This window comes from Manihot esculenta, chromosome 5, assembly GCF_001659605.2.
Source record: "Manihot esculenta cultivar AM560-2 chromosome 5, M.esculenta_v8, whole genome shotgun sequence".
Taxonomy (NCBI): Eukaryota; Viridiplantae; Streptophyta; class Magnoliopsida; order Malpighiales; family Euphorbiaceae; genus Manihot; species Manihot esculenta.
Genome location: NC_035165.2, coordinates 3,124,141 through 3,140,200, shown reverse-complemented (window position 1 = coordinate 3,140,200; position 16,060 = coordinate 3,124,141). Strand labels below are relative to the sequence as shown.

At 38.0% G+C, this 16,060-nt stretch overlaps 2 protein-coding genes across 2 annotated transcripts; both read left to right on the top strand.

Moving 5' to 3' along the window:
• Positions 1–6,228: 6,228 nt before the first annotated feature.
• LOC110615965 ((+)-neomenthol dehydrogenase) lies at positions 6,229–7,871 on the top strand. The gene is made up of 5 exons (XM_021758239.2): positions 6,229–6,359; positions 6,440–6,689; positions 6,787–6,864; positions 7,034–7,213; positions 7,327–7,871. The coding sequence occupies exons 1-5, from the start codon at positions 6,322–6,324 to the stop codon at positions 7,702–7,704; spliced, it is 924 nt and encodes a 307-aa protein (XP_021613931.1). The 5' UTR covers positions 6,229–6,321; the 3' UTR covers positions 7,705–7,871.
• Positions 7,872–8,022: 151 nt separating this feature from the next.
• Positions 8,023–9,793, top strand: LOC110615966 ((+)-neomenthol dehydrogenase). The gene is made up of 5 exons (XM_021758241.2): positions 8,023–8,519; positions 8,597–8,843; positions 8,910–8,987; positions 9,062–9,238; positions 9,317–9,793. The coding sequence occupies exons 1-5, from the start codon at positions 8,500–8,502 to the stop codon at positions 9,692–9,694; spliced, it is 900 nt and encodes a 299-aa protein (XP_021613933.1). The 5' UTR covers positions 8,023–8,499; the 3' UTR covers positions 9,695–9,793.
• Positions 9,794–16,060: the final 6,267 nt, after the last annotated feature.

Sequence of the window (16,060 nt, the reverse complement as noted above, 5' to 3'; positions counted from 1 at the left end):
GGTGTCTTGGCAGCAAGAAAGAGAGAGAATTAAGAGAGAAATGAGAAAAAGAGGAAAAAAAAAAAAACAGAGAAAGAGAAGGATATAGACAGAAGATAACTATATATATATATCTCGAAAATTTGTTTTATAATATTAAAAAAACGTTGCAGGGCATTGCTTATTAATAATGTTTTTATTGTAGATATGTATATTAAGCCATTAACTTATAATAGTGTTTACAAAGTGGCATATAATTGGGAAAAAAAATTACATCATTAACTAAATCACATTTAAAAAAAAAAGGCTACAAAAATTAATGATAATAATGAAACATAGTAAAATGGACAAATAAGAAAAGGATTTAAAAAAGTACCACTTGTCATGTTTAGGCAAACTTATTTAGATATTGTTACATATATAGATTTCCTAATTTAAAACTTATCCTTAACGTTCAAAGTTCGTTGTTATATTTATTGTTTATTGTTAACAATAAGATTCAAAAACTACATCTGAAAAGCTTAGACAAATAGCAAAACCAATAGCTAATCAAAGCGCAAGACCTTTGGCTTACCAGGGAGAAAGCCTAAGATGAAAGGAAAGCACAATCATCAAACCATTACGAGCGATAAGACCAGCACCAGCTACGCAACTTATCTGATCAAAAAATGCATCCACATTTATCTTTATGGTCCGCAACACTAACAGATGGAAGTTGGAACCATATCCATAAAAAGACAAAGTTGAAGCCACCAATCAGACAGTAGAGGGTTTAGGCATGAAACTGAAGATGACAGTAACATTTTTGCTGCTGCAAATATCAGAAAATTATGTCCTTTCTTTTTTGATTTATTATCTTTGCTTTACTTGTAAATTTAGTATGGTATGGTGAAGTATGGCCTAAGTGTTGTTTAGGTGAAAATATACTAGCTAAGTATGGGAAAGTTATTGTTGCTACAGTATTTTAACATGTGATTAGCAGTCTTTTACATTTGCTTAAATATCTGTAATGTTACAGTAATGAATTAGATTTTTTTATCTTTACTTCTTTATCCTAAAATTAACAAATGGTATCAGAGCTCTCTTGTTCTTAGAGGGATAGTGGAATTGAGAGAAAACAAGTGAGAAAACCCCACCAAAAAACCTGTTTTAAACAGAAAATGGCTTCAAGCAATGCTGGAGCACTTTCACCACCAGTCTTCAATGGTGACAACTATCAACTTTGGGCTGTGAGAATGAAAGCCTTGTTGAAAGGCTTAGATTTATGGGAAGCAGTAGAAACAGGAGCTGATCCTCTTCCATTGAGGACCAATCCCACAGTCACACAAATGAAGCACCACGCTGAAGAAGTGGCAAAGAAATTCAAAGCACTCTCTTATATACATTTAGTTGTGTCTGAGTCAATATTCACATGCATTATGGCATGTGAAATAGGAAAAGAAGCTTGGGACAGACTTAAAGAGGAGTTTCAAGGTAGTGAAAAAACAAGACAAATGCAGGTCTTGAACCTAAGAAGAGAGTTTGAAGCTTTGAAGATGAAAGAAACAGAGAATGTGAAGGAATTCTCTAACAAAGTTTTGAGGGTTGTGAACCAGATCAGGGTCCTTGGTGAAGATCTTCCAAACAATATAGTTATAGAGAAGGTTCTTGTAAGTCTTCCTGAGAAGTTTGAAGCCAAAATTTCATCCCTTGAAGACTCAAAGGATCTTTCACAAATTTCACTAGCAGAGCTTGTTAATGCACTACAAGCAACACAACAAAGAAGGAATTTGAGGCAGGAAGACAATACTGAGGCAGCTCTTGTTATGAAAAGCAAAGAGAAAGTTCAGTTCAACTCAAAAGGAAAAAAGTTTAATGATATAAGGAATAAAAAAGAAGGTGACAGCAGCAAGAATGCAGAAAGGAAAGGGAAGTTTCCTCCATGTCCAAATTGCAAACAAACTAATCATTTGGAGAAATTTTGATGGTACAAACCTGGTGTTCAATGCAGGTCTTGCAAAAAATTTGGACACATTGAAAAAGTTTGCAAGTCCAAGCCAAGTCAAGAAGAATATCAAGCTCAAACTGTAGAAAGTCCAGAGCAAGATGAGGCAAAGCTCTTTGTTGCAACTTGTTGTGCAGCCGGAACCAGCAGTGATTCCTGGCTCATTGACAGTAGTTGCACTCATCATATGACATCTGAGATTGCGACGTTCAAGAAGCTTGACAAGTCCTACAATTCTACAGTAAAGATAGGAAGTGGAGAATTTCTGAAAGTCAAGGGCAAAGGTGAAATCTCAGTTAAAACTCCAACAGGTACAAAACTAATTTCTGAAGTCTTGTATGTACCTGATATAAATCAGAATTTACTGAGTGTTGGTCAGATGCTTAAGAAATAATATTCCTTATTGTTCAAAAATAAGACATGCACAATCATGAATCCTGCTGGAAATGAATTGATGCGAGTTAAAATGAAAGATAGAAGCTTTTCCTTAAGGTGGAATAAGTTAAATGCACATGCATTCTCTAGTTCTGTTGATGAGTCTACACTTTGGCATAGAAGATTTGGACACTTTAACTTTCATGCACTTAAACACATGTATGATAAGTGTTTAGTTTAAAACATGCCTGTTGTGCTTTCCACAATTGAAGTGTGTGATGTGTGTCAATTTGGAAAGCAAACCAGAATTCCTTTTCCTATTAATCAATCATGGAGGGCAATAGAGAAGTTGTAACTTGTTCACAGTGATGTTTGTGGTCCCATGAGTTCTCCTTCACTCAATGGGAGCAAGTACTTTGTCCTTTTTATTGATGATTTTTCCAGGTTTTGTTAGGTGTATTTCTTGCAATAAAAATCAGAAGTGCTACGGATGTTTCAAAAGTTCAAAGCTGCAGCTGAGAATCAATGCAACTCAAAAATCAAAATACTCAGAACTGATAATGGAACTGAGTATACTAACAAGAATTTCAGTAAGGTTTGTGAAGAGGTAGGAATTCAGCATCAATTTACAACTAGTTACACTTCACAGTAGAATGGAGTAAGTGAGAGAAAAAACAGAACTGTTATTGAGATGGCTAGATGCTTAATGTTTGAGAAAAAATTACCAAAAAAATTCTGGGCTGAGGCAGTAAATACATCAGTCTATCTATTGAATAGACTACCAACGAAGGCTTTAAAAGAACAAACTCCTTTTGAAGCCTGGTTTGGAGTTAAACCTTGCATTGAACATTTAAAAGTCTTTGGGAGCATATGCTATGCTCATATTCCAGCTGTGAAAAGAGATAAGTTGGATCATAAGTCTCAGGTTGGGATTTTTCTAGGCTATGGCAGCAATGTAAAAGGATATAGGGTGTTCAACATGGAGACAAAGAGTGTAATAGTTTGTAGAGATCTGAAAGTGGATGAAAAAGCTTACTGGGATTGGGAAAAGGCATAAGTGGAACTTATGAACAATAATCAAATTCAGAGAGTTGATTCTCTTAATTAAGAACCAGCTTATGAACAAGAAGATGTAGATTATGGAAGTGACACAGATTCAGATTTTGCAGTCAGAGGTACCAGGTCTCTAGAAGAAATTTATGAGAGGTCTAATATAGCCTTGTTGGAGCCAACAAGTCTAGAAGAGGCAATGCAATCTCCAAATTGGATGAATACAATGCAAGGGAAGCTGAAAATGATTAATAAAAATGAAACGTGAAACTTGGTTGACAGACCAAGAAACAAGAAGGTAATTGGTGTAAAGTGGGTTTATAGAACCAAACTCAATTTAGATAGTTCTATAAATAAGCACAAAGCAAGATTAGTTGTGAAAGGCTATTCACAACAGTTTGGAGTGGATTACACAAATACCTTTACTCCAGTAGCAAGGTATGATACAATAAGGCTTCTCATTGCCTTGGCTACTGAAAAATGTTGGAAGATTTATCAGCTTGATGTGAAATCTGCATTTTTAAATAGTCATCTACAAGAGGAGATTTTTGTAGAGCAACCACCTGGTTTCATTAAGAAGGGACAAGAAGATAAAGTTTTCTTCCTCAAGAAAGCTTTATATGGGTTGAAACAGGCCCCTAGAGCCTGGTACAACAAAATGGATTATCATTTGTTGAAATTGGGTTTTACAAGAAGTCCTAGTGAAGCTACTTTGTATGTTAAAGCTAAGAATGAAGATTTGCTAATTGTTTCCTTGTATGTGGGTGACCTTTTGATCACATGAAGTAGCAATGAGTTGGCACAACAATTCAAGAATGAAATGCAGTCTGTATTTGAGATGATTGATCTTGGAGAAATGACCTTCTTCCTTGGATTGGAGGTTCATCAAACAAGTCATGGAACCTTCATTTGTCAAGAAAAATATGCAAATGAAGTACTTAAGAAGTTTGGGATAGAAAATTGTAGTAGTATCAACACTCCTTTGGCCCAAAATGAGAAATTGAGCAAGGAAGATGATTCAGAAAAAATAGATTCAGGAATTTACAGAAGTGTAATTGGATGTCTATTGTATTTAGCAGCTTCCGGACCTGATATTATGTCTGTGACCAGCCTATTATCTAGGTTCATGCATAATCCTAGCCAAAGGCACTTCAAGGCTGCAAAAGAGTTCTCAAGTATGTGAAGGGAACCAGTAATTTGGGCATTTGGTTCAAGGCTGGTCAAGAAGTGAAGCTTATTGGGTATACAGACAATGATTGGAGAGGCTCAGTTGATGACATGAAGAGCACCTTAGGATTCATGTTCTCTATTGGTTCAGGAGCTGTTAGCTATAGTTCAAGAACGCAGGAAGTGGTAGCTCAGTCTACAGCAGAAGCAGAATACATTTCTGCTGCTGCTGTTGTGAATCAGGCCATTTGGCTTAGAAAGATTATGAAAGATTTGAAGCAGGAATAAAGGGAAGCTACTGTGATCTTCTATGATAATCAGTCAGCTATAGCACTGGCAAAAAATCCAGTTTTTAATGGTAGAACTAAACATATCAAGATCAAATTTCATTTTATTAGAGAAGCAGAGAAAGAAGAAAAAGTGAAGCTCATTCACTGTGATTCTGAAGTACAAGTTGCTGATCTCTTAACCAAAGGATTGCCTAAAATCAGATTTGAAACATTGAGGAAGAGCCTTGGTGTTTCCAGCAAAAATGTCAAGGAAGAGTGAAGATGGTAGTGACATTTTTGCTGTTGCAAATATCAGAAAATTATATCATTTCTTTTTTGGTTTATTATCTTTGTTTTACTTGTAATCTTAATATGGTATGGTGAAGTATGATCTAAGTGTTGTTTAGGTGAAAGTATACTAGTTAAGTATGGAAAAGTCACTGCTGCTACAGTATTTTAATATGTGACTAGTAATTTTTTACATTTGTTTAAATATTTGTAATGTTACAGTAATGAATTAGATTTTTTCTCTTCACTTCTTTGTCCTAGAACTAACAGAAACACAACATTGAGCCAAGTTCACTTGATACCTTAACTGTCAAAATTACTCTTACCACATGATACTAAAGAAAGAAGCAACTGCTAACATTACATCACACGGTCTAAAATAAGAGATCCGGTACGTGCCTTCAATAACAGAGACAATTTTATCACTTAATGTAGCAGACGTGCCCTTCCCAGCCCAATGAACCACCTGAATTAGCAGCTGAGTAGTTGAAATTATCTTCTTTTTTTTTTATCTCATTATCCTTTTTATTAATTTACAACAAATTAATCATTTGAAATTAATACGTATTAGCAGCAGAGTATTTGAAAATATCTTGTTGATCTCTTCTTTAATGTTTGTTGGACAGGAAGAAGACAAACAAAGGGTATTGGGATTTGGCAAATTTTCTGCCACGGCCGCCACCATGCTATGCCCACCTGATCAAAGCCATCGCTGGTCCAAACCCCGTGGCTTCCACAACTTCCTTATAAAATCGAAAAATTGGGAAAAGTTAAAATTTCAATAGGAATAATTATTGTCGTATCGTATAGCTGGCCCTAATTAATTAAATACTCCTATAATTAAATTATATTAAAATATTAAAATATTTTTATTTTATTAATTAAAAAAATATTCATTAATTTTTATTTATTTATTTTTATAATTGAATTTATTTTAAATAATTTTAATCAATTTATTTTTAATTTTAACTAATAAAATAACAGTAAAATAAATAAAAATTAACATATATTTTTTTAATTAACAAAATAAAAAATATAAAAGTATTTATTATATAGATATTTTAATTAATTAAAGAGTAAACTAAGTGATACCATAATAATTTATCCTATTTCAATAATATGCTGTCGCATCATATTTTAGATAAGATTTTCACGGGTCTTATGTATTGCTAGCTTCCCGATTATGGCAGTTTCCATCGATAACAAATCATGGCACAAGTGTCTACCACTGCAGCTACTGCAAAGAGGTACAATTCGTCTTTCATGGCTTTCTTTCAGCTCTTTTTATACACTAAAACTGCTTCTTCCCCTCTCCTTCCTCTTTCAGGTATGCAGTTGTTACTGGGGCGAACAAGGGTATAGGTTTTGAAATATGTAGGCAGTTGGCTTCTAATGGGATTGTAGTTGTGTTGACAGCCAGAGATGAGAACCGGGGCATGGAAGCTGTTGCAAAGCTTAAGCATTCTGGTTTCTCTGATGAACTTGTGATTTTCCACCAGCTTGATGTGGTAGATCCTGACAGCGTTGCTTCTCTAGCAGATTTTGTCAAAACCCAGTTTGGAAAGCTTGATATTTTGGTATTCCTTTTAATATTTTTTTTCCAAGAACATCCTATGTTGTCTTTCCTTTACTCGTTTATGGCCATCAATTGAGAAAATTTGAAACCTTCTGCAGGTGAACAATGCTGGGATTTCTGGAGTTGCACTAGAATCTGATGCTTTTCAAAGAGCTTTCGAGCTGAGCGGTGGTTGGGTAAAGTTTTTATAAATCATCTTGTTTCTATAATCACACCCTTATATGCTCTTGAGTACCTCACTGAGTTTCCATCCTCGTTCCAGAAAAAATATCAGTAAGCATGTAGGGATTAGGCATTTAGTTCACTCTTAGAATATGGAAATATTCATTATGCCTACTGATGCAGCCAGATGGAAAACAAGTCCCTTGGAAAGAAATACAATCACAGAGTTTTGAATTGGCAGAAGAATGCCTGAAAACAAACTACTATGGTGCAAGGACTATGGTTGAAGCACTTGCTCCTCTTCTGCTGCTATCTGACTCTGCAAGGATTGTGAATGTTTCTTCAATGTTGGGATGGTTGCAGGTACCAAACCCCCCCCCCCCCCCCCCCCTTTTCAAATAAAATGATATTTTCTTGAATCTTCTGTTCTAAAAATATGGAATTCATTTATCATAGAAAATTATGGTTTGGTGTAGAATATACCCAGTGAATGGGCAAAAGGATTGTTGAATGATGTTGAAAGCCTTACTGAAGACACAGTGGATGCGGTTGTGAACCAGTTTCTGAAAGATTTCAAAGATGGGTTGCTAGAAACCAAAGGCTGGCCTACTCATATCTCTGCCTATTCTGTTGCAAAGGCAGCCATGAATGCCTACACGAGGATTCTGGCCAAAAGGTATCCAAGTTTTCGTGTCAATTCTGTCTGTCCTGGATTTTGCAAGACTGACATAACTATCAATGTTGGCCTCTTCACTGCAACTGAAGGAGCTGAACATGTTGTGAGAGTAGCTCTGCTGAGTAAGGATGGGCCTTCTGGCTTTTTTTTCAATGGGAAAGATCTGGTATGTTTTTGAATGAAAATGAATAAATGTAACTGAAGTTGAGTATTGAATTTCTAAATTTTCATGTATTTTATGTTTCAAGTATGAGATATCCGAAATAAACCATTTGTTCATAGAAATTATCCCTGCATATGAACAAAGCAGGTCCTCTCTATAAGATACTCTGTTCTTTCTTTTCATTGAAGCATATCAGAGTTTTATGGTATATTTGGATAAAAGTGAAGAGAGGCTACATTTTATAGAGCCGGCCATGGTCGGAATTGGAGCCGGCCTGGTGGCCCCCACTAACTGCTCATTTGTTTCTACAAAATCATTAATTTACTTGATTAATTAAAAAACCTTGGTGAATGAAAGGGGGGAGTTTGTTAATCTGCAAAGACTGGAAACTTGACATACAAATCTGACAATAAAATCAATTATTATATTTATCTCCATTTCTTGGAAACTTCACCAAGTCTCCGTCTACAACGATGGGTTTACTTCAGCAATTGAAAGTGATTCAGGAAATATCGTCAATGGCATTGGATTTGGATTTTGGAGGTTATATCATGGACACTAGCCTGGAAACTGTCTGGAACTTCTCGGATTATTCAGAATCTTAAATTCTAACAACGAAAAACAAAGAAACAAACAATTTTGGTGATCTATCTGCAGATAACAGTAATTTTATGCGTTATTTTCCAAGTTTGTTTAGGACAAGCTCCTTGGACTTGAGCCGAAGCTAATGTACAGAACTGTGCCAAGTACCCGGTAATATAAAAAGAGGTCCTAGTGTCCTGGTGCTCATATCTCGATTTCTTATCATCTATGGCAGAATCAACTAGAAGGTAGCAATCAGTTGCTTCCACTGTGATTTCCAGAACTTTCCATCACTCTCTTCTGATATTGTTGTCGTTTTTGTCAGGTATGCAGTTGTTACAGGGGCAAACAAAGGGCTTGGATGGGGAATAGTAAAACTCTTGGCATCAAATGGAATCATGGTGGTGTTAACAGCCAGAGACGAAAACAGAGGTCTTGAAGCTGTTGAAAAACTCAAAGGATTTGGCCTCTCTAATCATGTAGTTTTCCATCAGCTTGATGTTACAGACCCTGCTAGCATTGCATCTCTGGCAGAATTCATCAAAACCCGATTTGGAAAACTTGATATATTGGTATATCTTCATCTTGATCGGATTGTTTTCTCTTAAAGTTATTGTTATTGATGGTGAACAATGCAGGTGAACAATGCAGGAGTTGGAGGAACAACTATAGACTCCAAGTCACTAGAAACTCAGAATGTTTCTTCTGCGACCGAGGTAAGTTCTCATAGGATTTAGCCAAAGGATTTGAAGTAAAACTAGTTAACTCAAGTTGTTTGTCATTTATGCAGGAAGATATTCTGAAGGTTTGGAGTAAAGCATTGATTCAGAACTATGAACTAGCAGAAGAATGCTTGAACATAAACTACTACGGCGCGAAAAGTACAGCTGAAGCTCTTATCTCCCTGCTCCAGCTATCCGACTCTCCAAGGATTGTGAACGTTTCTTCCACCATGGGAACATTAAAGGTACAAAAACTCACAAAATTAGCTAGAAACAAGAAGTTAGCTGAAGTAGTACATGATAATTGTTATTTATCTTTTCAGTTTATACCCAATGAATGGGCTAAAGGATTGCTAAGCAATGCTGATGAGCTTTCAGAGGAGAGAATACATGAGGTGTTGAGCACATTCCTGAGAGATTTCAAGGAGGATTCTTTAGAAACCAAAGGATGGCCTACTTTTCTGTCAGCCTATACAGTCTCAAAAGCAGCCCTGAATGCTCACACAAGGATTCTAGCCAAGAATTACCCCAATTTCTCCATCAACTGCGTGTGTCCTGGCTATGTGAAAACAGATATGACTTGCAATAGGGGCATGTTTTCTATTGAAGAAGGAGCTGCATATCCTGTGAGGTTGGCTCTGCTGCCTCATGGCGGACCTTCTGGTCTCTTCTTGCTTCTGGATCAACCACATCCTTTCTGATATTATTATTTGTACTCGTTATTATTTTTGTATGTTTACAAATAAAATACTTTTAAATTTTAAAAAATTTTAAATAAAATATTTAAGAAATTTTTTTTTTTTTAAAAAGCAACTTCAATCAGACATACTCTTTGTGCATAAGATTATGGTTGAAATCTATGAGTTGTCACCACAATCAATAGGTCATGCGATAATAATTGGACCGGTGGAAAGTGCGGTCCCACCACAGAAAAGGGAGATCCGGATGCTCTGACACACGGATTATCATTAAGACTCGCCTCTAATAGATCGAGTCTTGGTATATAGTTACCGTTATCAGACACATTCCCGTTTCACCAGGGATCGCGAAATTACCAATGTATTAGCTGACAATGTCCATTATCGAAATAGCCAGCTACATCATCACTGGATTTCCAGAAAACACTATATTTATCTCCGTCTTCTTGCAGTATAAAAGGGAAAGGACCTCACAGGCAAAAATACGCTATTTCTAAGATCACTCGAGCTCTCAGTAATTTATTTTATTCTCTCCGTCCTTCAAAATATTGACTTTAGCGTCGGAGTGACAGTCATGGGCACCTATCACTACTTCACATTTCCTCTCTTGCAAGTTCTAGCTAATCATATCATAGTGTTGTTTCGACCACATCATTAATTTAATCTCAGCTACATCATTTGGTTCCGCTGCTGAGAGATCCACTAAACCTTATTTTTTTGGATCAAGACCAGTTCCCTATCATCTTCCTTCACTCAAGATGGCCGGAAGCCCTACAGCTGCTGACAATATCTCTACTAACAAAGGAGTCATTGTTTCCTCCGTCTTAGATAACCGGGAGAACATAACTCCAGTGATCAACGAAGTAGACCTTAATAATTTAAACAATAAGTAGGTACTCCAGTATATCCAAAGGTCGCAAGCCATTCTCGGGCAGTATAAGGCTCCAGAAGAGGTGTCTAAGATAGACCCTGGAAGAAGGGACAAAACCTCTGTAGACACTCCAAGGGCCCAGACGGAAGTGGCCAAATTGGGGCATAAAGATAAGTCTGAATGTAAAGATGAATTAAAGGGACTCCTAAAGGAGTGGATTGGAAACTAGTATGGGCCATACAAAGATACCAAAGAGAGAGGACTTCAGTTTAGATGGTGTTTCACCTCTTTTGAAAGAAATACTAGCGAAAACCTTTTCTGCCAAGTTCAAGTTGCGCATTTTAGAAAAATATAACGGAACGACAGACCCTCAAAGTCATCTAGCCATTTTTAGGACGACATGTAGCTTCAAGATGTAAATGATTTTGTATTTTAGTCCACTTTATCATTATATTCTTGATGTTTATTTACACCATTTTTGCCTAATTTTGTGGTTTTAATCATGTTTTGCAGATATTAGGTGTAAAGAGACAATCTGGTGAAAATGCTCTTAAAACTGCCAAAAAGTGCCAAATATGGAAAGTGCCAAAAAAGGAAAGTTTTCAAATAAGGAAAGTGCAGAAGCAAAAGCAAATAAGGAAAGCTCAGTCAGAAGATTATTTAAAATTCAAATCGTAGATCTTTCTTTCCTTATTCAAAGATGTGCACACACTGCAGCAGTCATATATTCCTATTTAGGCAGCAAGATTTCATGGAGATGCACTTGCCTCTTCTGCGTTCAGCATTCAAAATTCAAACGAAGGTTCCACCTAAAAAGGAAAGACTAGATAGATTCACTTTCCATTCTGCATTCAATGATCGCGCGCCACCTTCCTTCTGCAGTCCATTCCGCGCGCCACTTTCCATCTGAAGAGCAAGCGCACGCCTCTTTCCTTCTGAATAATTTTGGAACGCGAATCTTTCCTTTTCAGACACAACTTGGGCAGCAAGGACCTCTTGGGCAGCAAGGGCAACATGTAAGGACCTAGGGCAACACTTTCAACTATAAAAAGACACATAAGGAGCCTCCCCACAATTTTTACACACCACCTTGGACACACCTATGGGATTGCAAGTGATACCATCTCTTCTTCTTCCTTTCTTTATTTTTTGGTTTTGGTTCAGCCATGAGTGGTTGAAACCTTTTATTCTAGTTGAAGATTGGTTGAAACTTTGGTTGTTTTATGGATTGTGAGATCTGAACACACATTGTTTGTCTTTTGGTTATTCAACATTCATACAGTTCATGCTTGATTCTATTATTGGTTTGTTATTTTGATCAAATTGGCCACTTGATTATTGATTGCAATGTAATATATTGTTAGTTTGGATAATTTTAAGTCCGTAATTGCTTGGATTATTCAAACATAAGAACACTTGGTGTGAAAACTAAGGAAATTGTATGATCTAGCAACATTTTATGCGTTTGAGTAGCTAGGATTGGATCTCTCTCTTTCTTCATGCAGTTAACAATTGTTTGATGCCTAAGGCCCAAGGACGTTCCTTGACAATTTGTTAATTAGTAATTAATTAGAGGATGTTTCCTCATTGGTTTAATCATAAGGAGAGACATGGTGGTGAGAAGCGTTTTCTATCTCCATAACTAATCTATTGAATCAATCAAAACAACATAAGTTTCAATGATCAATCCCAACAACTGAGTGGATCCAATTTTTCAATTAGATCTTTCTTATTATTGATTTCTCTTTATTTTTATTATTTGCTTTTAGTTTATTTTGCTTTCAGTTTATTTCGCTTTCAGTTTATTTTGCTTTCCGTTTATTTCTCTTTCAGTTTATTTCGCTTTCAGTTTGTTTTGCTTTCCGTTTATCTCGTTTCAGTTTATTTCTCTTTCACTTTATTTTTGTTTCAGTTAATTCTTTTGGTCTTGATAAGGAAAATAGGTAAGTTCTCAGTTCCCTGTGGATTCAATCATTTCACTACTATTTACAGTTGTAAAATTGTTGATAACCAGAAAGGTTATTTTTGACCGGTTTCGACAACCGCGAGTCAACAACTTATAACCATAAGGGAGGCATTCGCCATACCTCATGGTCGAGGCATCAACTCCACTCTAGAAATTCACCAAATTTCTTATTTCATGACCCCAAAATGGATCAGCGACTAGGCATCATAAACAAGCGTTAGCCACATGAGCAAACCTTTTTCCTCAAGATAATACTATATGCAGAAAAAATAAATGCCAAACAAAGGGAACATTCTCATTAAATATATATATGAGAAGATTACAAAAGGACGGGGTCATCAGCCTCATCTACTCGAGTCTCCATTACATTGATAGTTTCAATAGGAGAAACCCAATCAGAGGGTACATCTTCATCACGCCCATCCTCAAGGGGAGTATTCTCAACACGCTCCCTTCCACCCTCATTTTCTTTCTAAGGGAGGATGTCATCTATCCAAGAGAAATCCTCAAAAGGAAAATGTTTCATCAGCTCCTTCTTCATGGAATCCTGACCTTGGACAAACATCTCCCCGCCCTGGGCTACTGTCTCCTGGAGTTCCACCTCGAGCTCGGCTACCCTATTGGAGGCAGCCCAGGCCTCCTCCACTTGAGCTTGCAGCTCCAAGACCTGGTGTTGCAATAAGGCAACTTGATCCTTGGCAGATTTAGCCTGACTCTCAAGGACCAATTTAGAAGCACAGGCCGCGTCAAGATCACCCAGGGAAAAGCTCCCTGTGCATCTCATTTGTACCAAATTCTCACCTTAAGATTCTAAAATGCTCCTTGGCCATGTAGGTGCAAAGGGTACCCTCCAGCGTAGAATGAATAACATTAATAAACAACTCGTCCGTCTCAATCTCATTCAAGTGACGACGATCTGCAGGCCGCAGGGCATTCTTGATCAACAGTAGACCTAGGAAAAGGTCATAAAGGAGAAAAGGTGTCATGTTTAGCGCTAAGGCTAAACATTGAATGCCGGCAGACTAGAAAGACTCGACGTTCATAAGAGTAGAGGAAGAAAGGGCATCAGTAGGGAGCACATAGGCTGAAGCAGGAACAGAGGCACTCGGGACCAAAGATTCAGGTTGAAGGGATATCAGTTTCTCGGCCATAGGTTAGGAAGGGGAAGGAAAAAGTACAATCACTTCCTCCGAGGAGCGAGCATGCTTAGTGGGGGGGATTGGCAACCTCAGCAGCAACAACCTCACCCTTTCGAGTAGCACGCGCCGCCTCGGTGAATCTGCTTGATCCAGCCATATCTGCAAATAAAAGGAAAAGTAAGTAAGATAGTCAGTTTAGAAAATAAAAAGGATGAAAAGGGAAGTACCCTGATCCAGAGGTAGGGTACACTTTCGGACAGACTGGGCGAGTGAGGAGCACAGATTCGGCTCAAATGTAATACCCGGCTAGACTCCGGTATCGGAATTCCTACCGTCTGGTGGAATCTCGGATGTCGGAAGCCTCTAGTAGGGTAGAAACATGTTTTCTTAAAATGTTTTAATGTATTTCATGATTTTAAGTAAAAAGGAATTGAGTTTTTGCATGAAAACAACCTTAGAGGAAAACCCAGGTTCGGCCGCTGAACCTCAAGTTCGGCCGCCGAACATGGCATGCATGCGGAGGCACGTTCGGCCCCCGAACGTGGCCTGACCAGCCACTATAAAAGGGTCCCTTAGCCGAAAACGGGCGAGCTTTTCTCCCCATTTTCGGCCAAGGTGAGCTCTCCGCCGTCCCTCACCAATCTTTGAGTTCTTCCTTCAAATCTTTCACGATTTTCACAAGTTTTCATCTTGTTTTGAAGATTTTCAAGTTTTGAGCAAGTTTTGAGCTTGGAGACCCAAGGAAGTTGAAAATCTCCCATCTCCAAGATTAGGTCGTCTCTCTCTCGATCTTCAAGAGGTAAGAGCCGATCTTAAGCTCATTGCATGTTTTAAGTAAGTTTTATGAAGATCTATGGGGTAGAAGGCATGTTTAGCTTATGGTTAGGTATATGAGTTTATGATGTGTTTTTGAACAATGTGGCTTGCAAATGCATGATTGATGTGTTGTAGATGGGGTTTTAGATAGTTTGAAGCCCCTAGGAGCTTGTATGCTTGTGTATGTGTGTTGTAGAATAGGTTTATGCATGTTTGGATGGAATGGGAGGCGTATATGCATAAAAGAGCTGAGTTTCTGCCACTAAGGGAGAAACCAGGTTCGGCAGCCGAAGGAACTTTCGGCCGCCAAACATGCTTGTGGAAGCAGCCTTCGGCTGCCGAAGCTTGCCCCCGAAAGGAGACTTTCGTCTCTGTCTGGGAGTTTCGGCCGCCGAAAGTGCCGCCGAACATGCATGAGTTTTGCCTCTGTCTGGGAGTTTCGGCCGCCGAAGGTACCGCCGAACCTGCCTGACTTTCGGCTCTAGAGGGACTTTCGGCAGCCGAAGTTGCCGCCGAAAGTGCCCTATCCAGCCTTCCTTTGCATGTTCTTGCATGGATGTTTTGAGGTGTTTTAGAGGGTTTTTGGAGGATGTTTTCAGAGTCATGTTATAGTATGTTGGTCCCTCATTTGAGTCCACCTGTGTAGGTTCGGACCCGAGGAACCGAGGACCTCAGCAGTGAGTCAGCTGCTTCAGTCAGTGTCAGAGCTAGCCAGAGGTGAGTAGAATAACTCTTTATGTTTCAAGTAAATAAATCAGTTTTGAGCATGTTCATGCATCACGGATGCCATGTGATATTTTAGGTTGTTTGCATTAGAAATCACGAATATGTCGCATTGCATAATATGTTGTTGATGTGGATGAATGTTGAATGATCCATTAGCCCTCATATGTTATGACGTGATGATATGATATGGAAGTCCAAGTGTGGCCTGCACTACGCCCCTGGCACTATGTAAGAGAAAGACCGGATGTGGCCTGCACTATGCCCCGGCACCATTGGTTATGTATGTTACGTTATGTATAAGAGAAAGACCAGGTGTGGCCTGCACTACGCCCCTGGCATGATTGGAATATGTAGAGGGCTAAATGGTGACAAGTTCATCCTTGATATGATTAGTTGTGATGTGATGCATTTCATGATAGCATGTGTTTTAAATACTTTATTATTCTGCTCACTGGGCTCTAGTAGCTCACCCCTCTCCCAAATTCCCCAAGTTTGCAGGTACAGGGTAGACCAGGAGGTCAGCAAGAGTATTGAAGTCATTTGTATGTAATAGATAGAATGTGGACATGATAAAATGTAAAGTTATGAATAGTTATGTAATGTAATGATATTGAGGATTAGAGGTTGTGCTTGACCTATGTGTAAGGTATCCCTTTTAATGCATGATCCTAGATCTTTTATGATGTTTATGTAAACCAACTCAAGATATGTTGTATCGCCCATTGGGGCATTGATGAGATCCCACAGAGGGATCATGGTTATGATTATGATATTGTATAGTGCATGCACAGGTTGAGTTTGGTGTATGAATGTAAGGAAAAGTTTTAATTTTTATGTATGTTGTTGATCAT